Source organism: Rattus norvegicus, chromosome 1 (genome assembly GCF_021556685.1).
Source record: "Rattus norvegicus strain SHRSP/BbbUtx chromosome 1, alternate assembly SHRSP_T2T, whole genome shotgun sequence".
NCBI lineage: Eukaryota > Metazoa > Chordata > Mammalia > Rodentia > Muridae > Rattus > Rattus norvegicus.
In genome coordinates, this window is record NC_141534.1 from 94,575,956 (window position 1) to 94,599,737 (window position 23,782).

Consider the following 23,782-nt stretch of genomic DNA (forward strand, 5'->3'; position numbering starts at 1 on the left):
AGACTGCTATGCCACCTGCTCCCCATGGAACAGGGTCACTCAAAACCTATCTAGTCAGTCCCATCCAAGGGTATACAGGAAAAAAGAAAGGAAGGAAGGAAGGAAGGAAGGAAGGAAGGAAAGATGGAAGGAAGGAAGGAGAGAAGATCACGAAACTACAAAAAAATAAATAAATAAATAAACCAAACCAAACAACTGCCCAGGAAGTGAAACCCTCATGATCCTGTGGAACCAGGAAATAGAGACCTCCAGCCTTCATTGTACACACCCCAAGGCCCAGAACCCCCACCCACCTCTGCCCCACCACACACCCTGAGCCCCAGAACCCACACACACCCCTGCCCCACTACACACCCCAAGGCCCAGAACCCCCACCTACCTCTGCCCCACCACACACCCTGAGCCCCAGAACCCCCACCCTCCCCTGCCCCACCACACACCCTGAGCCCCAGAACCCCCACCCTCCCTTGCCCCACCACACACCCCAAGGCCCAGAACCCCCACCCTCCCCTGCCCCACCACACACCATGAGCCCCAGAACCCCCACCCTCCCCTGCCCCACCACACACCATGAGCCCCAGAACCCCTACCCTCCCCTGCCCCACCACACACCCCAAGGCCCAGAACCCCCACACACCCCTGCCCCACCACACACCATGAGCCCCAGAACCCCCACCTTCCCCTGCCCCACCACACACCCTGAGCCCCAGAACTCCCACCTTCCCCTGCCCCACCACACACCCTGAGCCCCAGAACCCCCACCTTCCCCTGCCCCACCACACACCATGAGCCCCAGAACCCCCACCTTCCCCTGCCCCACCACACACCATGAGCCCCAGAACCCCCACCTTCCCCTGCCCCACCACACACCATGAGCCCCAGAACCCCCACCTTCCCCTGCCCCACCACACACCATGAGCCCCAGAACCCCCACCTTCCCCTGCCCCACCACACACCCTGAGCCCCAGAACTCTCACCCTCCCCTGCCCCACCATAAGTAGAGTATACAGAACATCAAGAAGCCCAGCAAAGCTAGTCTCCATGTTTTCATTTCCGAGGAGAGAAACCCAGGAGACTTTGATGGACTTGGGGTAAGGCTGTTATGATCCATTTCACAGGCCTGCTCACCCCCAGACACCTGTTCTCCATTGGTGACTGGGAAGGAGATGTGCGATGGCCTGGAACCAGGGCTCAACTTGGGACTGCAAGGAACTAGGACCCGGATATGGGTCCTTTACTGTTGTTTCTGGCAGGGGTCAAAGAAATTAATCTGACCAGTAAGCCAGCAAACATGACCAGTTGCCACCTCCCATCTCAAGTTCAAACCCTGCCCATGTCCAGGGACTCAGGATCTCAACATGCTGCTCCCCAGCTGTCTCTATAAGGACGACGCCCTTCCATGATTGAATCGATCTATAAGCTGCCAGGGTGTAGCCAGCAGCTGCTCTGACACCCTTCCCAGCACACAGGCTGCAGACTCATTCTCCACCCTTGGCAGACCTTCAGGGCTCCCCATTCCACCTGGTCTGAGATCAGCATCCTCCTCCAGGAAGTTGGCTCCCTGGGCCTGTCGGGTGACCTGAGGTGTGGCCAGAGGAGCCAGGAATCTCCACTATATAACCTAGCTTGCAATCTGGTCCTGCAGCTCTGGGACCCGCAGGTGAGAAGGGCTGGGATTCCCTGCAGAAGTGGGACGACGAACACCCTATTCTGTATCCAGGCCCAAGATCCCCCTCTTCTACCTCTACTCTTAGAGCCCTGGATACCAGTACGCCATGCATCGCCCTTGGTCCTCACCTCCTCCTCACCTCATGCCCAGCCTCACCCCCACCCCAAACCCCTCTATTCAGTCTTATCTATTCAACTTCCCTTCCCCCTTGAGCATTCCTTACTCCAGGCGGCTCTTGTCCTAAGATTGGCCCCCCTCTTCCCCTTCTGTCCCCTCTGGAATGGTCTCTGACACGAGAGCATCTTTTGATCTCCCTCTCTCTTTGCTGCAGGCATGGGATCCCCATGGAGCTGGTGGGCCCTGTGGGCTGGAGCAATCCTCCTGTGGGGTAAGTCAAATCAAGCCCCCTATTCCTGTCTGCGAAGCTTCTCTAGGTCAGCACCCTCAAGATTTGTCCCCTCTACAAACCACCTCCCAGTGCTCCCCTCCACCTGCAACCCGACTAACTTAGAGACAGAGGCTGGCTGAAATTGGAGACATCCTTAGGTACTGAAAGGGATGTGATAGAATGATAGAATTCATTTACACACCTCTCTCTCTCTCTCTCTCTCTCTCTCTCTCTCTCTCTCTCTCTGTGTGTGTGTCTGTCTGTCTGTCTGCCTCTCTCTCTGTCTCTATTTTTTCTCAGACACACACACATACACGCTTGCACATACATGCACACACCCATGTTGAAAAGCCCACTAGCTCTGCTCTTGTTTCACAGACACTGTGTCCACACTCCTATGATCTCTTTTCCCCTTCACATCCTTCACAGAAACCACCAAGTCATATTAAGACAGAACCCACACAGACTGGATGGAACTTTCATTTAGGACTTCAGCTAGCCAGCCAGATTTTCTTGAAAAAAAATTTTTTGAATGTGTGGCATTTAAAAAAGAAGGCATCATTCTTTCATATTAACAACCAGCAAAAGCTGTTTCAGGTGGAGTATGGTGCGCCAGTGTCCGGGGTTGCTACCAAGGCTACTGCACACTCTTCTATCCCTCCTCTGAGTTTAGAGCCCTGTGCATGGCGCTCAGGCTTTGGGGCAGCCAAGGCCAGAAGGGCTTGTAGGTGGGTGCTGCATGCATTAGGAAGGGAATGGGAGTCTAAGGAGAATTATTTCAGCAGGTTCTCAGGAAGGCCAAGGGGTTGCATTTGTAACGGGGAGGACTAGGTAACTGGACCCACAACTGCATTTTCTTCAGGGATCACCTGGGAGGCCACAGTGGACCTCAGGAACACTGGTGGGGGAAGAATTCCTCACAGCCTTCCTGCAGAATTCCCAGTCTGGGAACAGCAAGGCCTGTCTCTGCCCCTTCATCTCCAGTCTGTCAGAGAGCACCGCCTCTGTCTCTCTCCTCAGCCAGGCCAATGACACCTCACAGAAGGGTGAAGCCTGGGGAGTCAACATCACAGCCAAAGCAGAGCTGACCGGCAGTGGCGCTTTCCGGCCTGCAGCGTGCATCAGAGTAGACCACCCTATCTCTGTGCAGGCTAGGCAGGCCCAGCACAGCAGAGCTAACTCTGTGCTGGACTGTTGGAGCCCTGGGCACAGAATACTTAGTGCTCACACTCCCAGCATCTCTGCCCGATATGCAAAGGAGTTTGTGTGGTAGCTGGCAGGGCGGGTGCCTCAGTGACTGTCAGCTTGAAGGCAGCAGTGACATTCCGTCCAGCTGGTAGTGTCGTGGCTGTGACTTCTCAGCCTTAGGAAGTAGTCCAGTTACAGAGCACAGCCGGTCTCTCCAGGTCAAGGGTCACAGCCAGCAGCCCGGTGGCTGTTTTTCTTTTTCTAGTCACAGTTGTGCCTACAAACACGCAGATTGTAACCAGGCAGTGAAGCAACTGCCACTCACATCTGCTTGGGAAACACATTATGTAGTCCCCACGCTGACCTCTCAGTCGCACTATGTATGATCTGGCCTACATCGTAGCTATTTAGGCCACAAAGCCAACCATGGGAGCAACGTTGGTTCCCAGAGTCTCCAGGGTGACACGGTTGAGTTTGAGGTCTGGCCAAGTCGGCCACTCTACCTGTCTACAGACGTGGTTGTGCTGTTTGGCATAGGGACCTTAAAGGATCAAGTGACCTATATGCCTTACCTGGTTCCGATCCCAGATGTGCCCAGCCTATGTGATCAAGTGTATGCCAGGTGCTGAGGGAGTAGCCCTGCTGGTTGCACAGGCAAAGGCTACCAGTGAGCTAACCATAGACGGGCAGGCATTGGGGGGCCAAGTTCGCATGGGTAGCTGGGCCAGGCAGTGAGTTCTCCTATGCAGAAGTGGACCTCGGCACAGCTGACAAGATGCACACAGCCAAGGCCCCTTCCAGCTTTGGGCTGCTCACTTTGGGACTGGCCCAGGCAGTGGGCTATAGGACAGGAGCGGCCTGCGACCTTTCTGTGTCACTTCTGTCCTCCACAGCACCTGCCCTAAATTCCTCTCAGCCCTTTTCCGCCCCCCCACCTCCCACAGAAACTGACTCTAACTAGAGCACTACACCAGGAAGCCCCTACAGTGCACTCTATCAGTTTGTGGTGAGGTTGTAGAAAGGGTCTTGGGGAGACCCAGGGAGCCAGGATGGAAGGGTCTTTGGGCAGGGACTGGTCAAGGTTTTGACATCTTAACAACTAATACGGTTATACACGCTGCTGACGGCTACTCTCCACTCCTCATGTAGGCCCGCTGATGCTCAAAGCCAGGAGATCCAGAGACAGTAACAGTGAGGACCCGGGGATGGGGCGTCTCTGCAGTCCGGCCTCCCTGGGAGCTTCACCTGCTGACATAGTTCCTGACATAGTTAAGGAACAGAACCTGGGCTCTGTGTGCAACCTCAGGCTCAGCCCATTCAGAAGCTCCCCACATGTGAGGATACAGAGCCAGAGACACAGGGCCTGGGGTTAACTCCAGTTGTGCCTGGGTGGCCTTCAGCCTGTCACTCCACCTCTCTGGGCTTCAGTTTCAGAGACTCTCGTGTAGAGATAAGGCCTGGGGAGAGTCCTTAGATTAGCTTGTGGCAAGAGATCAGGGCGGTGCAGGGTGAGCTGTGGTGGGAGAGGGGCCGGTCAGAGAGTTCTTGAGGACTGGAGGGCAACCAGGAAGGGCTGTCTCTTCCCAGATGGTCTTCTTCAAACTGAGAACCAAGACCCAAGGGGTCTTTATCCTGCCCCCTCCAAAATAAGGGCAGCCCACTTCAAGGGATGCTTGTATCTGGATATTGGAGTGGGGGATGGGCTTATATTATAATTATATTAATTATTATAGGCTCAGTTACAAACAACCTATGCTTTAACTTGTTAAAATATGCCAGTCAAATTCCTATGGAGAAACTGTTACTGTCAGACCCATATCACAAGACACTGAAGCCAGAGCACTGAAAATAATCTGTTCAATGACCCAATATTGGGCACCTGAGCTAGGACTTCTACTAAGGTCCCCTCTGCGACAGTGGTCTCCATTTTACTAAAGACTCCATCTTCCTCTCCTATCCTCTGGCAACTTCTAGCCTGGTGGGAAGATAAGGAAGGGGGGACATCAAACTATAAATGGTTTAATGTTTCAGCAGTCGCTCCTGGTCCTTCTTCATGACTTGCCGTTCCTCAGGGCCAAGCTGTGTTAAACTGTGGATCAGAAACCCTGGGAGAGGAACTCTCTCTCCATGAGCCTGCAAAGCTCATTTTCCAAGCCTGTAGAAGGGGTATAGTTGTGAGCCAACCAAGCACAGTCCACACTGTAGGAGGCCCCAGGTGTCTGACCTCAGGAGCATTTCTAACTCCAACTCTCTTCCCTCCCCAGCTCGGCTCACCCCAACAGAGGCTTCCTGCCAAGGTGTTCAGTGTGCATCTGGGCAGCGCTGCCAGATGGTGAGTGGGAAGGCCAGGTGTGTGGCTGAGTCCACAGCTGTCTGCCGCGCCCAGGGTGATCCCCACTACACCACCTTCGATGGCCGTCGCTATGACATGATGGGCAGCTGTTCCTACACCATGGCTGAGCTGTGTGGATCAGATGAGACCCTGCCAGCCTTCAGTGTGGAAGCCAAAAATGAACATCGGGGCAGCCGCCAAGTCTCCTATGTGGGCCTGGTCACAGTGTATGCCTACAGCCATTCTGTGTCGATGGTTCGTGGGGAAACTGGCTTCATTCGGGTAAGTATTCAGAGTTTAACACCCTTGAGCAGTCAATGGGAGTCAAAGCCTTGGTGTTAGACCCCCAAACTCAAGGCCTCTTCTGTACATGAAGTGGTAGGAAACTGGTGAGATTTGAAAACCAGTAGCAGATCTTTAAAACTCTTCCCTCTGGGGCTGGGGATTTAGCTCAGTGGTAGAGCGCTTACCTAGGAAGCGCAAGGCCCTGGGTTCGGTCCCCAGCTCCGAAAAAAAGAACCAAAAAAAAAAAAAAAACAACTCTTCCCTCACAAATGTCACCTCTAGAAATGTTAAGGACATTTAGTGACATGGAGAAAGAGAGAGAGAGAGAGAGAGAGAGAGAGGTAATGATGCTATTTGGAAAAGCAAAAGGGAATTTAAAAAAAGAAAGTCAGAAAAGAAATGCTATAATCGTCCAACAATAGGGGATCTGTGATGTGACAAAATCAGTTAGCGATCATGGGCTGCGCCAGATCCATTCCCCAGTACGTGCCGTGCTCAGCACCTACAGGAGCTCTTCGAGAGATGCTGTATTGTGAACCGGCACAGGTAAGGAAATAGGCGGAAGGACATGCGTCAATTCCCAAGGCCTGAGAGCCAGCTCTTCCTAGGTTACACTTGGAAGAGGCTTCCGGCCGCATGGCCTCTGTGCCGAGTCTGGTGCCAATATTGCTTTAGTCAAGGCAAGCAGCAGCTCTCTCCCGTCCCTGCCACGTCACTGTGGAGTTAAGGCAAAGCTCCAAACAAGCTGAAGTCACAGTCCAGCTTGAGAGTGCCTCATCTGAGACGCTGAGGCCAGAAATGCTTCAGATTTTGAACTTCTAAAACTTTTGGAACATTTGCATATCCGTACTGTGAAGGCATCCAGGTCTGAACGTAAAATTTACTCAGTTCTCATACATTCCTAAACAAAGCCCACAGATAATTTTATATATGTTCATTGCGCACATTTCTTGAATCTTATTCGTCTTTACCGCGGGATGAACCCATGTGCAGCATTTTCCTAATGCTCACAAAATGTCTGATCCATTTATTATTCCAGATTCCAGATGTTGGAGTCAAGGGTATGTCATCCAGACAATGGCCGCCAGGATGCCAACCCCCTGCATAGATTCTAAACATTGTAAATAACTCCTCATTTACCAGACGTTCCCATCCGTTCACTCCTGTCAAATTGTCAGCTTTCCTCCCTCTCTCTCTCCTACCCCTACCCCCTCCCTTCCCCTCCCTCTCTCTCTCCCTCTCCCTCTCTTCCCCTCCCCCACTCCCTCTCTTCCTCTCTCCCTCTCTCCCTCTTCCCCCCCCAATGTACTTGAAAATCAATTCCAGTCATCAGAACCTGTCACCAAAATGACTTCAACATATATATTGTTAACTAGAATGCAGTGTTCAGGTGATTTTTGCTTAATTTCCAGATAAATTTACATGTATTAAAACTCTGTAGCTGTGCCACATGAGATAGGCCTAAATCCAAGCTTCCGAGGAGGCTATGTGGTAAGCACAGCCAGCCTGGGCAACTTAGGGAAAGGCAAAGCAAAGAGAAGATGAGGAGGTAGCTCAGTGGCGCAGCGTCCACTTAGACTGCCGACGAGGGCACGCACGTGTAATCAGTGGCAGAGCGCCCGCCTGACATGGACAAGGCCCTAGTTTCTGTTTTAATTTTTATCTCAGTCAGAGTCTTTCTACGTAACCCTTGCTCCCCGAGTGCTGGGATGGAAAGTGTGTGCCACCACACCCGGGAAGCCCTAGTTTCAACCCACAGTAGCACACACATCCCCTCTCAAAATCCAATTCACACACCGCCAGTGGGCACTACCACGGCCACCCCATTAAGATGGATTTTTTTTTTCATGACCTAGGACAATTCCCTACAGCAACTTTCCAGACAGCTTCAAGCAGCCAGTCTCTCCTGGCCGTGCTCATCTTCCCACTTAGATTAGTTGCTCCACCCAGCATTTGGGAGACTGAGGCTGAGGAGGCCAGCCTCGTCTACACAGTGAGCATGGAGATGCACAAAAAACTCCACAAAAGGCCATATGATAAAACGTACCATTTCTGCATATGACACCATGGACTCTTTTTCTCATTCACACAAGAAACCACTTCTGTGGGTACTCCCCCCCCCCCGGGGGCTGGGGACCGAACCCAGGACCTTGCGCTTCCTAGGTAAGCGCTCTACCACTGAGCCAAATCCCCAACCCCTGGTACTTTTTTTTAATATTGATTTTTTTAAAGGATTATTTATTTTATATATGTGAGTACACTGTCGCTGTCTTCAGACACACCAGAAGAGGGCATTGGATCTCATTACAGATGGTTGTGAGCCACCATGTGGTTGCTGGGAATTAAACTCAGGACCTCTGGGAGAGTGGTCAGTGCTCTTTACCACTGAGCCACCTCTCCAGCCCTTTATATTGATTTGTTAATGTTACTACTAATCTCTATTCCTTAGTGATGTGGCTGACCACTGTATTGCTAAGCTACATTCCAGCTCTCTTCCTTTTACTTTGAGACAGGGTTCACTGAGTTGCCTGGGGAGGCCTCACATTTTCAAGCCTCCTGCAGAGTATCCTGGACTCTTACAGGTCCTTCCAGGCTTGACCCCACAGTCCCTTCTCTAGGGAGCCTTCCTTAACTGGTGGAATTCATAAGGCCTGTTCTCAAAGCTTCCTATCCAGCCTCAAGGCCTCTGCCAGTGTCCCCTCTGTCCCAGAGGACGTCTTGGCTTGCGGATGTTGTCACAATGCTTTGTCCCCAGCGCTCTCCCAGCACAGGGCCAGAACAAAGCAAGCTTGTTCCATAGCAGGTGTCACAAGCGAGATGTGAGGCCGAAATAAGACACTTGGAAAGTGAAGGAAATTGAGGGTGTGTTCCAGGAAAAAAAGTGGCAGGAGGAGGCATTCAAGAACCTGTGCCACTTTGTACCCAGCTCAGAATGTGCTGGTGCTTGTGCAAAGCTGCCCCCTGGGCAGGGACTTTGCTATGCTGATTGATATACCACACTGATAACCATCAGAGCTGGCAGCCCTCTGGGAGATGTGACATCTTGGCACTTGCAGGTCCTGACTGGTTCTGCCCACAGCCTCCTGTCTCTCACTTGCTTACATGAACACGTATCCTGCCATCTCACTGGCTCCCTGCAGCTGCCCCTTGCTGCCCCCAGACCTGCCAGGTTCCTTCCTCACAGTAGCTTCATGCTTGTGATGGGCCTGCCGTTCTGCCAGCCACTGTTGGAGGCACTGGAGATAAAACCACGAGGTGGCCTCCCAGTGATTCAGACAGGGAGACCATGTGGGAAACTCGCACATTGTGAGAGAAGGTTAGAAGCTGTGGGGACTGGAGATCAGAGGAAGAGAGGCAGCAGGAACGGCTACTGAAAGGGTGATCAGGGACAGCCTCACTGAGCCAGTGACACCTCAGCAGACACTGTTGGGGGAAGGTCTCCATGCACATCTAGGGGAAGAACACTTCAGGCCACTGGAGGTGCAAGAGCAAATACCCCTAGACTCCACCAGTAATGAAGGAAGGAAAGAAGGAGGGAAGGCATCGTGTGTGGCTAGAGCTGGGCACTTGAATAGGGGAGATGAAGGGCTGGAGGAGAGATCGCACAGGGGTTTGACCACTGTCACCTCTCTGCAGATTGACAATCAGCGCTCCCGCCTCCCTGCCTCTCTGAGTGAGGGTCGCCTGCGTGTGTACCAGAGTGGATCACGGGGTATTATAGAGCTGGACTTTGGGCTGGTGATCAGCTATGACTGGGACTCCCAGCTGACCCTGAGCCTGCCCAAGCGCTTCCAAGACCAGGTGTGCGGGCTGTGTGGCAACTATAACGGAGACCCTGCTGATGACTTCCTCACGCCGGACTTGGAGCAGGCCCCCAATGCCTTGGAGTTTGCAAATAGCTGGAAGCTGGATGATGGGGACTACCTGTGTGATGATGGTTGCCACAACTCTTGTCCCTCCTGCACCCCGGGCCAGATGCAGCACTACAAGGGGGACCGTCTCTGTGGCATGCTAGCTCTGTCCACAGGCCCCTTCTCTGCCTGTCATGAACTCCTGGACCCCAAGCCTTTCCTGGAAGATTGTGTGTTTGACCTGTGTGTAACTGGAGGGGAGCGGCTCAGCCTGTGCCGGAGCCTTAGCGCCTACGCCCAGGCCTGTGTAGAACTGGGTGTCACTCTTGAGAACTGGAGACAGCCATCCAACTGCCGTAAGTATAGCAGCAAGGACGGAAGCCCACGATGAGGGGCCCATTGTCTGAATGATGACTGGGATCCAGCCTGATGTTAGGCAATGACGGAGACCCAGGTTGGCATCCAAGCTTTTCTAAAGGTAGCCCAAGATTGAGACAGACGTGGCCCTGGAAAGGGAGAGTACGGAGTCGCTGGAGGTTAAGATAGAGAAACCGTGCACAGACAGGTAGGGGTGTGAGTGAGAGGCGGGGACAGGGAGATGATGAGAGGGAACCCCTGAGACTTGGGAGATCTCTGCTTTCCCCTGAGTGAGACAGAGCCACAGGAGGGAGCTGGGGGGGGGGGTGAGGTACTTGGCCAGAGCTTGCATTTGCAGTCTGTCAGGTACTGTGAGGAGCACATTTGGTATAGAGGAGCAAGGAACCAATCAGGAGGCTGCTGTGGTTCCTGGGCTATGGAGACAGATTCTGCATGGGGCTGGAAGGTGGAAGTCCCAGGATTTGCCCACTGACTGCTTGACTGTCCAGGGTTGTCCAGGGTGGAGGGGGGGCATTGGGGCTTGAGCATCGAGAAGGTACAAGTGCCATTAACCGAGGGATGTGGACCTCCCACCCTGGGTTGACACAACTTCTATCCTTCCACAGCCATGTCCTGTCCTGCCAACAGCTGCTATGATCCTTGCAGCCCCGCCTGCCCGGCCTCCTGCAACTCAGAAGCCCTGCCGTCCAACTGCTCTTCACGCCCTTGCGTGGAGGGCTGCGTGTGCCTTCCAGGCTTCGTGGCCAGTGGTGGTGATTGTGTGCCTGTCTCATCCTGTGGGTGCACCTACCAGGGACGCCCATTGGCCCCGGGTCAGGAAGTGTTCGCTGACGACCAATGCCAGCGCCGCTGCACCTGTGATGGCGCCACTCAGAAGGTGACCTGCAGGGACACATCAGGATGCCCTAGTGGCGAGCACTGCAACGTGCAGAATGGCCTCCTGGGTTGCTACCCAGACAACTTCGCCAGCTGCCAGGCATCTGGAGACCCGCACTACGTGAGCTTCGATGGAAAGCGCTTTGACTTTATGGGCACCTGCACGTACCTGCTGGTGGGCTCGTGCGGCCAGAACGCCGCGCTGCCTGCCTTTAAGGTGCTGGTGGAAAACGAACACCGAGGCAGTCAGACCGTGAGCTACACAAGAGCCGTGCGGGTGGTGGCCCATGGTGTAGAGGTGGCTGTGCGAAGGGAGAATCCTGGGAGAGTGCTGGTGAGTTGCACAGGGCAGGGAACTGGGGAAGGGTGTGAACCCCCTGAAAGATTGGTGACTGTAGTTAGGGTGCAATGGGCTTATTTAAAAAGCAAAACAAAACAAAACTTGTGGTCAAAGGAGAGGCAGAGGAGCCAGGCCGCGCCGTCTCTTCTCAGTCCTGCCTTGTCTCTAGCCTTTGCCTTTTCCTCTGAGGAAGGACAGAGGCGCAGCCGCAGCAGCTCATGGTTGAGTGGTTGTGAGACTTGGATGAACTCATGCTGCCCCGTCTTTAAAAGCCGCTGTGATGCTCACAAAGTACACGGTAGATGGTGGTGGCTGCTGTCTTTCTTCCAAAACTTGGGAGTTGTGGGCTTTTGCATTTTCTGGAAGGTGATGGTTCTTAAAACAATGTGACAAATGAAGTGTCAGTGTGAAGCTGGGTGTGCATGCTGGGGATAACGCAGATTCTCATCCGGCCCCTGGGAGCAAGATGGAGCAAGGCTTACAGGTGCCCAGGTGGTCTTCAGAAGGGCCCAGCCCCCACTGAGAGTAGAGAAGCATTCGTGTTCTCTGTAGACACCAAAGGTTAAACTGGAGAGTCGGGCAGATGGATATTCACACAATATCTCATTCTTATCACAAAGAAGTTTGTGCAGTAGACGGAGTTCAGCCTATCCCCTGAATGGAGACATTGGAAATGGGAGACCAGGAGGATCGTCTGTGCTTCTGGTCCCGTGCACCTCACGTACACAGTCCCCAAAGTGGACAAAATCTTGCCCATAAGCAAGTGTTTAGTACGGGGCCTCCAGATAAGGAGAGGGAATGATTCTTGATAGGCATTTGTTTTCTCACTTATCTAAAAGACTTTGCCCAAGGCTTGAGTACTAATAGCTCGTTCACCTCTGGCTGGAAAATGCTGCCATGGAGAGGCTGAGCCAGCTACTGAGGGTCACAGCCGTGTGTTACTGGGAGGACCTCAGTGAGCCTGGGATGCTCGAGAGCTAGAATTTGGAACCCAGCCATTTTGCTCTGGAGTTCATACTTCAAAAAGAAAAAAAAAAATTAACAACGGGTCGTGGCGGTGCACGCCTTTAATCCCAGCACTTGGGAGGCAGAGGCAGGCGGATCTTTGTGAGTTTGAGGCCCAGCCGGGTCTAAAAAGTGTGTTCCAAGACAGCCAAGACTACTAAGAGAAACCCTATCTCGAAAAAAAAGCCAAAAGAATAAATGAATAAATAATATTTTATTATTATTTTAACTTGGGGGGGGGGGCATAGGTTGTGAACTTAAGTCCCAGAGGGACCCAGAGGTATGGCATCCCTCTGGTCTGGGGTTACAGGCAATGTTCTGCCCACCATGGATCCTGAGAACTTAACTCAGTCCTTAAGTCCTCTACAAAAGCAGTTCATGCCGCTAACTACTGAGCTATGTCTCCAGCTTGCTTGAATTGTTTATATTCTGTCACCTGTCCCAAAGTCAGAAACAGAACAGACAGAAAGGAGTTCCGGGAGAAAGGGACAGCATGCGTAAAGAATTAGCGTGAGGGGTGAGACTCAGTGAGCGAAGGGCCAGAGACAGTGACTGAAGAGCTGAGGCAGGGGCTAAGTATAATCAAGCCTTTGAATTCAGATGAGGCCTGGACAGCCATAAAGAGACCACCAGGTAAACCATGACCTCTTCCGGGCAGAGGGAACAGCAAACATGGAGCCTGAGGCTGGGTAGTCTTGAAGAAGATAGAGCAGGTGGCATGCAGAAGCAGTAGAACTGTGGGTCAGAGAGCTGGGCATGAGTAGGGCCAAGTGGGCAGAGAAGCTTGCTTTTAAGCAGGGTGTGACGGAGACATTATCAGCTGTGGATGCAGAACTGGGTGTGAGTGTGAGTGAAAGTTTTGTAAGCAGGGGTACAGCAAGGAAAAGAGCCCCGAGTCTGAGCCCGTGCTCAAGCACCTGCATGGCGGAGATGCAGGGTTAGGACTGAGCTGGGAGATTGAGTAGGGACCAGTGAGACTCAGGTCATTTAGGCTGTCACCTGAGGTGGAGCTGAGAGCTTGGCTCAAACCTGGCATTGAAACATGGACGTGTGGAGAGCAGGATGGAGACTGAGGAGTGCTGTTCCAGAAAGGGTTCACCAGAGGCCAGGGCTGGAAAGCCAGAGACAGTAGGGGCTGAGTAATGATGGCGGAAGCACGGGCAGGAACCAAGGTCTAGCAGGACATTCTATGTGAGAGATGTGAACTGCAGCCAAGCCGAGAAGGATAAAGCAGAAGCAGGGGGTTGGGGAGTAGTGTTTCCGGCAGAATGCAAAGCCCACGATGCTGAGGCTCGACTAAACAGGAAAGCTTACAAGATGGTTTAGTCATTCTTCTTCCCATGCCAATGCCTGACAAGAAGCAGCAAAAGGCGGGGAGACGGTACACTGTGTACTGCACGTATCTCTCAGTAAGTATGAGAGGAAGATATGGCTCCTAGCGCCATTTCAACTGGAACGTGAGGAGAGGTTTGCTCACACCTCAGTGGACCAGTCCGTGGGAAGTACAGCCAGGCTATAAACTTGAAAAACCTTACTCCAGGATTTGTACTTCTCCAAGCTTGGCCCACATCGCAAAGGTTCCAAAGCCTCCTAAGGCGGTGCTACCAGCCACGGTTGACGATCAAACAAAGGAGCCTGAGGGGAAAACACTCAAATAGGTTCCAGGGGACAGGCGAGGTAGGCTTTGAAAAGCAGCAGTCAGAGATTTGGGTTTGAGTTTCAAGACTATGGGATGATGGGTGACGTGGTAGGCAGAGGGAACGGCCATCGTGAAGTCCTGCGGTGGAACCAAGGAGGGTGTGGTGGGTGGGACCCGCCGAGTGAACACTGGAAAGCCCTGACCCGTTGTTCTTCCTGCGTCTCTCCCCAGGTGGACGGCGTCCTTCAGTACCTGCCCTTCCAGGCTGCAGGTGGGAAGGTTAGGGTGTATCGCCAGGGCAACGATGCTGTGGTGAGCACAGACTTTGGTTTGACTGTTACCTACAATTGGGATGCTCACGTGACCGCCAAGGTGCCCAACAGCTATGCTAAAGCTGTGTGTGGGCTCTGCGGGAACTTCAATGGGAACCCAGACGATGACCTGGCTCTGAAGGGTGGCGGCCAAGCTAACAATGTATTGGATTTTGGGAACAGCTGGCAGGAAGAGATAATACCTGGGTGTGGAGCAACTACCCCTGGTGACTGTCCCCAACTGGACTCCCTTGTGACCCAGCAAACTCAAAGCAAAAAGGAATGCGGGATCCTTGCGGATCCTGAGGGCCCGTTCCGGGAGTGTCACAAGTTGCTGAACCCTCAGGGTGCCATACGTGACTGTGTCTATGACCTCTGCCTGCTGCCTGGCCAGTCTGGGCCACTGTGTGAGGCACTGGCAGCCTATGCTGCTGAATGCCAGGCTGCGGGGGGCACCGTGCATCCCTGGAGGAGCGAGAAACTTTGCCGTAAGTACCGAGAACGTCATGCCCGCCCGCGCTCATGACAGCCAGGAAGTCAGAGGCAGCAGTGCATGGCGTCATTGCCAACTGAGAGGCACGCAGTGGTGCTGCATTCAGAGGGAGCCTGGACCCCTCTGCGGTCGTCCTTGGTCCCTTCTGGCTGCTTTGCCCACATGCATCTCACATGCTGAGGATGTGGGTGCAGGAAGGGTTTGCTCTTCACAGAGATTCGGAAAGCCGTGTGCTCATCTCCCGAGTTTTAAACCCCATGCGAGTGTGCCCTGTGTGCATACTTTAGCTGGGTACAGGAACAAAGGGCTTCACTAGCTTTTCCAGCCTGAGGACAAATGTAAATGACAGTGCTAGCCCCACCCCCACCCCGCCCTCGGTGGGAGCTGCGGTTTTGCTCTTGAGGGTTGGAACTCTAGGAGTGGAACGAGCACCTCTTGCTGCTCCATCTCACGTATAGATCATTGCAAACACTGGAACCCCCAGGAAGTGGCAATCTCGGACTTCTAAGAACCTTTGCTTGTGGGAAAAGCACAGGACATTGGACCTTTCATGTCCACCGTCCAGCTGCCACAAAGATTACCATGGAATTATTTAAAACTGCTATTTCAGAGTGTGTGTGTGTGTGTGTGTGTGTGTGTGTGTGTGTGTGTGCAGGTGTGTGTATGTGTGTGTGTGTGAGCAGGTGTATGTGTGTGTGTGCAGGTGTGTGTGTAGGTATGTGTGTGAGAGTGTGTGTGTGTGTGCAGGTGTGTGTGTAGGTATGTGTGTGTGTATGCAGGTGTGTGTATGTGTGTGTGTGAGCAGGTGTATGTGTGTGTGTGCATGTGCAGGTGTGTGTGTAGGTATGTGTGTGTGTGCAGGTGTGTGTGTAGGTTTGTGTGTGAGAGTGTGTGTGTGTGTAGGTATGTGTGTAGGTTTGTGTGTGAGAGTGTGTGTGTGTGTGTAGGTATGTGTGTGAGAGTGTGTGTGTGTGTGTGTGCAGGTGTGTGTGTGTAGGTATGTGTGTGTGTGTGAGAGAGAGAGAGAAAGAGTGTGTGTGTGTGTGTGTGTGTGTGTGTGTGTGTGTGTGTGTGTAGGAAGGCTGCTGCTGGGGAATGGTAGAATGCTTTTCTTGAATATTAGAGGTTCTGAGTAAAAAAAAAAAAATCCAGAAGCAAGAGAAGGGCACCCAGGAGGGTAGGGGGTGGTGAGGAAAGACCACATCTGCAGACACACTGCATAGATTATTCACATGTACATGGGTGTGCATGTTTAAAGCAAGCATTGCGGGGCTGGGGATTTAGCTCAGTGGTAGAGCGCTTGCCTAGGAAGCACAAGGCCCTGGGTTCGGTCCCCAGCTCCGAAAAAAAGAACAAAAAAAAAAAAAAAAAAAAAAAGCAAGCATTGCATGTAGTTTATGCCCAACCTGAATTCACAGAGATAATCGCAAATTTCAGTGATGTTAGAATCAAGTAGTCATTGACCGACCAACTCAGTGTGATGGGAGATGGTCTGATGGCACTGAGCACACAGACGTCTTTCCACTGCCTCGGCCTGTATACGCATGAATGAAGTGTATGGGGGGTCCGCTGTGACCCTTCAACGGAGCTAATGATCTTGGTGGCCCCTCTCTCCGCAGCACTCACCTGCCCACCTAACAGCCACTATGAGCTATGCTCCTATGGATGCCCGCTGTCCTGTGGAGACCTGCCAGTGCCTGGAGGCTGTGGCTCAGAGTGCCGGGAGAGCTGCGTCTGTGACGAGGGCTTTGCCCTCAGTGGTGAGTCTTGTGTGCCTCTGGCCTCCTGCGGCTGTGTATACCAGGGCGCCTACCACTCGCCGGGAGAAACCTTCTATCCTGGGCCTGGATGCGAGTCTCTTTGCCACTGCGAGGAAGGTGGCCTGGTTTCCTGCGAGCCCTCATCCTGCGGCCCACATGAGGCCTGCCAACCGTCCAATGGAGTCCTGGGGTGTGTGGCCGTGGGCACTACCACCTGCCAGGCATCAGGCGATCCTCATTACATCACCTTTGACGGCCGCCGCTTTGACTTCATGGGCACCTGTGTGTACGTGCTAGCGCAAACCTGTGGGACCCGGCCTGGACTACACCAGTTCACTGTCCTGCAGGAGAATGAGCCCTGGGGTAATGGGAAAGTCAGTGTGACCAAGGTGATCACGGTCCTGGTAGCCAACTACACCCTGCGACTGGAGCAGAATCAGTGGAAGGTCAAGGTGAGAGCAGAGGCTCCCTACGGAGAGGGCCACGTGTACGATGCCCGGAGAGCATGCAGATCCCCTGGGGGACATGTGAAATGGGGGTCCAATTAGAGGACATATTGGGAGAAAGCCCAGAGGGAGGAGGCCAGGAACTTCCTAACGTGGCTGACTCCTCTGTCCCACACACTGATTATCCCCACTGAAATTCTCTGTCCGCCTCTCTTCTTGTAGTCCATCTTCCTTTGCCCCACATAAGGTCTGCCCAGGCACCTCCCTGGCCTCACCATAGACAGGATGTGGTATAATCACACAGAGGAAAGGTCAGAGGGGGAAAAGGTTCAAAGAGGGCAATCTGTGATCCCTTTATCCCCTTAACTATAGCAACGACAATAAGGCAGCTACAGGTTTTAAATACTGCGCCTAGGCTGCTGGCACAGACCCATAGTCCCTTTAACCTTGTGGAGTTGGGCTGCTTTCTTTCTTTCTTTCTTTTTTTTTTTAAACAGGAAGTGTTCTCATCACTGTCCTGAGGTCCCTGGGAAAATTCAGTATTGTGTTGTTGTTGTTGTTGTTGTTGAAGTGACCTGGGAGAACTGCTTCAGGGAGGAAATACTTTTGTTGAGGGTCTTAGTCTATGTGTTCTTGGGAAGAACATAATGGCTGTGGGGACATGTGATAGAGGAGAGTTGCTTACAGAGAAGGGAGAAATGAAAGGTCCAGGTGCAAGATACCCGTGGTCCTACCTCCAATGGCCTGCATCCTCCAGCTTCGTCTCGCCTCCTAGAGTTTCCAGAACCTTCCAAAATAGTGCCTCTAGCTGGGAACCAAGCAGTGAAAATAGGACCCTTTGTGGGATCATTCATACAGCAGCGGGATTTAAGCCCAGACCATTCCACCTGGTGCATGCTTTTCTGAGCAGGAAGACTGAGTCTCACAGGAGACTGGCATTTGAGATGCACTGGGAATTTCCCCACTTACATGCAGCACCCAGCCATTGTGCTGGGAGCAGTAGGAACAAGAGCTGTCCCACGCCAGACACAGGTTGCAGGGGCAGCATCTTCCCTAAGGAGCCCCAAGCTCTGAGGTTAGCAGCTGACACATGAGCAGCTCCAGTCAGAGGGAGCGCTCTGTTCCTGTCACCAATCCCCAGCTTCCCTGTGGCTGTCCCTCACTGCAGAGGCAGAAACTGAGCCCAGAGGGTTAGGTGACATGCCCTTCACTACCAGCCTGGGGAGGAATGGCTGTTGGTGTCTTTTGGACACTCCAGACATGCCTAGAGCATGCCTCTCCCTGCCTCCTCCCAGTCTCTTTGCACCTATGAAAAGCCGGTGAGTGGGGTATGTGTGATGAGGAAGGGCACAGATGTGGTGAGCTCAGGGGTGCACCAGGCAGAGCCCTCGGAATCTGCAGAGGAGGAATGGAGCCTGGCTTTTCATCCAGCCACACTTAACAGCAGCAACTCTGAGTGCCCCAGACTGTCCAGATGGACTTACAAACACAGCCCCAAGCCACGGGCATGTCTACATCCCCAGCCTTTGAAGGTGTCGGGTATCAGATTCCTTAAATAACACTCTGGAGACAAGTCCCCCATCCCTCCTAGATAGTCAGGAAGCGGAAGCTGCAGGTGAGTCTCCTGTCCAAGGGCGCAGAGGGCTAACCAGAGGTCTGTACTATAAAGCCCAGCCACGGGCTCCAAGCTCAGTCCCTGCATGTCACCTTGTCAACTAAGGAGCCCCTCATTCAGACTGCTGAGGTGATTACTCAGCTGAGACATAGAAAGGTTTCCTGGTGGCTGCTGTGACAAAATGTTACAAGCTTGCTGTCCTAAAACAACAGTTTTAATTCTCACGGCTTTGATTGCCACAAGTCCAAAATCAAGGTTGCAACAAGGCCACACCCTGTCCAAAGACTGAAGAGGAGAAACCTTCTTGCCCTCTCAGCTTTTGGTGTCTCCAATGGTCCCTTGGCTTCTAGTGCCAGCACTCGGGGTCCTTGATCTTCCCTCCTCTCATTCTCCTCCCTCTCCCTCTCCCTCTCCCTCTCCCTCACCCTCTCCCTCACCTTCTCCCTCTCCCTCTCCCTCTCCCTCTCCTCTCCTCTCCTCTCCTCTCCTCTCCTCTCCTCTCCTCTCCTCTCCTCTCCTCTCCTCTCCTCTCCTCTCCTCTCCTCTCCTCTCCTCTCCTCTCTTCTCACCTCAAGGCTCTTGTCCTTTGATTTGGAGTCCAGGCTGATATAGGATTATCTCACTTATCTCATTTCAAGATAATAGCTGTAATTATACCTGTTCTGACCTTTCCTCAAAAATACTTTCTGAAGTTCTGGGTAGACTTATCTTTTTATTATTTTTTGTTTCTTATTTTATGCATGTCTCTGTGTGTGCACATGTCCATGTGAGTGACCACAGAGGACAGAGAGGGGCATCAGGTCCCTTGGAGTTGGAGTTACAGGAGTTTGTGAGCAGCTGGGTGTGGGTGCTGGGTCTGAACTCTGGTCCTCTGATACAGCAGTGAGATTCTTTTTTTTTTTTTTTTTTTTTTTTTTGGTTCTTTTTTTCGGAGCTGGGGACCGAACCCAGGGCAGCAGTGAGATTCTTAACGGCTGACTCCCCTCTCCAGCTTCTGGCTGGGAGATTTACCATTCGGAAGCAGCCATTAAACATAAGACACTGCTGTTATGCATATTTTACAAATTCAGGAGCTAAGGCCCACAGAAATGAGGTCACCCAGGATTTCAGAATCAGGAAGGACATTAGGGACAGGCTGACTCAAAGCATGCCCTCTGAAGCTTAGCATCCCCCTCCTCCCAGGTGAACGGCGTGGACATGAAGCTGCCAGTGGTGTTGGATGGAGGGAAGATCCGCGTCTCCCAGCACGGGTCTGATGCTGTGATCGAAACCGATTTTGGCCTGCGTGTGGCCTACGATCTCGTGTACTCTGTGCGGGTCACCATCCCAGGCAACTACTACCAGCAGATGTGTGGCCTGTGTGGGGACTACAACGGGGACCCCAAGGATGATTTCCAGAAGCCCGATGGCTCCCAGGCAACCAACCCCAGTGACTTTGGTAACTCCTGGGAGGAAGCCGTGCCCGACTCCCCCTGCGCACCAGTGCCTCCCTGCACAGGAGACGACTGTAACCCTGCGTGCAGCCCTGAGCTGGAGAACAAATATAGTGGGGAGAAGTTCTGTGGGCTGCTCACCAACCCCACAGGGCCCCTGGCTGCCTGCCACAAGCTGCTGGACCCCCAGGGTCCCTTGAAAGACTGCGTCTTTGATCTCTGCCTGGGTGGCGGGAACCAGAGTATTCTCTGCAACAACATCCACGCCTACGTGAGCGCCTGCCAGGAGGCTGGGGGGCAAGTGGAGCCATGGAGGACTGAGACCTTCTGTCGTGAGTTACGGGGCATTGAGAAGGGGTAGGGGTGGGTGGCATAGAGAAGGGGTAGAATCCCTGCCCCCACCCTGCTCTCTGACTGGTATTCTCTTCTTACAGCAATGAAGTGCCCGCCTCACAGCCACTACGAGGTCTGTGCAGACACTTGCTCCCTGGGCTGCTGGGCTCTCAGTACACCCCAGAAGTGCCCAGAAGTGTGTGCTGAGGGCTGTGAATGTGACTCTGGCTTCCTGTACAACGGCAAAGCCTGTGTGCCCATCCAGGAATGTGGCTGCTACCACAATGGGGTCTACTATGAGGTAAGAACCCAGGGCCTCTTCCTGGACACCCCCTTCTACTGCTCATTAGCACCCTAGCTTTTCCACCATTCAGCCTCTTGAACATGAGTGCATGCTGCCTACCATGAACCTCTCATTGTCACACACACACACACACACACACACACACACACACACACACACACGCACACGCATAGAAAGTCCTCAAACATGCACGTGTTGAGAGTACTGAAATGGATCGCTGCCTTCCTGCCCGTCACTCCCGCAGCCCGAGCTCCCAGCTCCATCTCCTCTCACCTCTGCAAACCGGTGGGAATGACCGAAGAGGTCACTCTTCGGCTCGTCTCTACGTCACACATATCATCAACTCCGTTCTACTTTCTCAGATTGGCCCCACTTCGAGCTGTCATTTACACATGAGGAAACTGAGGCATAGAGAGGTTAAGCGACCCACCGTGTTTAGTCATACAGTTTGGGAACAGTGGAGCCAGGCTCAGCTGGGCAATGGGCTCCAGCACTTTTGCTCTGAATGACTACTTAACTCTGCTCCTCCTGTGCAACAGTGATTCTCTGCGTATTCTGGAATAAATGGGTGAATAAATGAAAGAAAATGAATGAATGAATGAATGAATGAATGAAAATGAATGAATGAAAGAAAATGAATGAATGAGAATGAATGAAAATGAATGAATGAATGAATGAGAATGAATGAGAATGAATGCGAATGAATGAATGAAAAATGAATGAATGAAAATGAATGAATGGATGAATGAGAATGAATGAACGAATGGATGAATGAGAACAAATGAATGATAATGAATGAATGAAAAATGAATGAATGAAAATGAATGAACGGATGGATGGATGAATGAAAATGAATGAATGAATGAATGAATGAATGAATGAGTTGGGCGTCAAAGCCATGCTGTACCTCAGTTTCACTGGCAAAGGACCACACTGCTGAGAGCTGCCCCCAAACTCTCTGTGCCTGAAACACTGGGGATTGGCACCCGCCTCCCGTTACTGATCCACGCTCTCTGTCCCCACAGCCAGAGGAGTCAGTTCTCATTGAAAACTGCCAGCAGCACTGTGTGTGCCATCCAGGCACAGGCATGGTGTGCCAGGATCACAGCTGCAAGCCAGGAGAGGTGTGCGAGCCCTCAGGAGGCGTCCTGACCTGCATCACCAAAGGTGATGGGCAGTGTGGCTGGGGTGGGAGGTGGGGGACACGGGACACAGGCTGGGGGCTGGGGGTGACATGTTTCATGGGGAGAGATCAGAGGACTGTGAATTGAGATGCCAGACCTCAGGCTGGAATTCCAGGAGCCAAAAGCAGAGGTCATCCAATCTGGGTGTCAAGGGGCCTTAAGGAATGCCGGGCTGCAGGAACCCTGGGGCAAGATTTTGATGGTGGATGTAAAAGGTCCTTGGAGTGCTGCAGAACTGGGTGCTCTTTTCTCTCAAGGGCCCTTTCAGCACAACTTCTCAGCCCTTATGATGTAAAACAACCGGAGACTATGTGTATAAAGGGGCAGAGCAGCAAGACAACTTTATTTGCAGCAAGTACCAGCTGGCCCCATGGCTTCTTGTCCACTGGCTCATTGGATTATGTTGGGGCTTTGGACACCAGTTTGTCCTTAAAGGAAAATTTTGTTTTAATTCCCACTTCCCCGATGACTAGGGACACTGAACTTGGCTGTGTGTTTACCTGGGAAAGCAGAGCATAAGGGGATCCCAGAGCACAGGACTGGGCCAAGACAGAACCTTTCAAATGGGGGTCAGAATTTCTAAGGGTTCTGTTTAAAGGATTCCTAGTTTAAAGCTGTGACATAGGGCCTCCCTTGAATTGACTTCCTAAGGTGAGGGGCCAGAGAATCCCAGAAAAGTGTAGGAACTAAGATCTGGAAGGCTGAGACTGCAGAAATGATAGATGGGGGAGGAGGGGTCCTGTCAGGAGAGAGAGAGACCACTCCATGTGAATGGGGAAAGCCAAGTCTACACAATGAATGATTTGTGTTTGCGTGTGATCCAGTCCAGATGTAGAATCTTTGCCTACCAGCAAACAAAAGGACTGGTTGTCCGAGAACTCGATCTGTAAGCCAGGCTGGCCTTGAACTCACAGAGATCTGCCTGCCTCTACCTCCCAAGTACTAAGATCAAAGTCACACGCCACCACCACCCAGCAACACTGCTTTTCTTTCTTAAGAACTACGTTTTAGGGGTTGGGGATTTAGCTCAGTGGTAGAGCGCTTGCCTAGCATGCCCAAGGCCCTGGGTTCCGTCCCCAGCTCTGAAAAAAAGAAAGAAAAAAAAAAAAAAGAACTATGTTTTAATAGCATACCGTCAGTTACAGACAAGAAGAGCATTTGTGATTTCACTCCAAGCATCCTTTCACCACTCTGTGTTACTCCTCCTCGCCATCTCCTTCCTCTTCCCCGTCCCCCAACCCGACTTTGAAGCTTCACACCCTTTTCCTTCCCTAACTTCCACGTGTGAGAGAAAACTTTATAATGATGACACCATCGATCCCCATTAGATCCATTTTCCCTGGGGGTGATGTCATCACATTCTTTATGACCAGGTAGGGCTCCTCTTATCCTTTCAGTCGATGGGCACCTAGGAAGGTCCCATCAATGGCTACTGGGAACAGTGAGCAGCAAGCATGGATGTGCAGGAAGGAACAGGGTGCTCCTAGTTTTGGTTTCATCCGGAACTTCATTCTGAGTTCCACAGAGGCTACATCAGTTGCCTTCCTCCCAGCAGTGGCTACGTCTCTCCTTGCCCAGAGGCCTCACCAGCAGTTGCCTGTTTCCGTGATGACCGTCATTCTGACTGGACCGACATGAACTCTCATTTTAGGTTAAAACAGGGATTTTGCCCCCTTGCTCACTGGTTGTTTGTGTTCCTCCTTTGAAAAGATCATTTTTCTGCCCATCTGCTCGCTAAGTCACGTGCTGTCTCATTTTTAACTTTTCGAGTTCTTTATATAGTCTGGATATTAGTTTCCTGTCAGATTAACGACTAACAAAGATGTCTCTCCCATTCTGTGAGCTGTCTCTTCACTCTGTGAGTTGATTCCTTTGCTTTTCGATTTAGTGGAATTTTATTTACCAGTTCTTGCCACCATCTCCTGAGCAGTTCATAAAGCTGTTGGCAACTG

The 23,782-nt window shown here is 52.3% G+C and overlaps 1 protein-coding gene and 1 long non-coding RNA gene across 4 annotated transcripts in view; one reads left to right on the forward strand and one right to left on the reverse strand.

Annotated features, from left to right (window-relative positions):
• Fcgbp (Fc gamma binding protein) overlaps positions 1-23,782 on the forward strand; it is a 41,386-nt gene that overhangs the window by 1,706 nt on the left and 15,898 nt on the right. The window contains exons 2-11 of one of the 3 annotated variants that reach the window (XM_087553686.1): positions 1,499-1,660; positions 2,001-2,057; positions 5,510-5,859; positions 9,499-10,069; positions 10,697-11,301; positions 14,183-14,750; positions 16,375-16,967; positions 19,759-20,341; positions 20,444-20,643; positions 21,672-21,813. In XM_087553686.1, the coding sequence (XP_087409812.1) occupies positions 2,003-2,057; positions 5,510-5,859; positions 9,499-10,069; positions 10,697-11,301; positions 14,183-14,750; positions 16,375-16,967; positions 19,759-20,341; positions 20,444-20,643; positions 21,672-21,813 (3,667 nt within the window). In that variant the 5' untranslated portion in view covers positions 1,499-1,660; positions 2,001-2,002. 3 annotated transcript variants of the gene reach the window in all.
• On the reverse strand, positions 5,529-7,078 carry LOC148007298 (uncharacterized). The gene is made up of 2 exons (XR_015650302.1): positions 6,130-7,078; positions 5,529-6,009 (listed from the first exon to the last, which is right to left on the reverse strand). It is a non-coding gene; the product is annotated as an uncharacterized LOC148007298 (long non-coding RNA).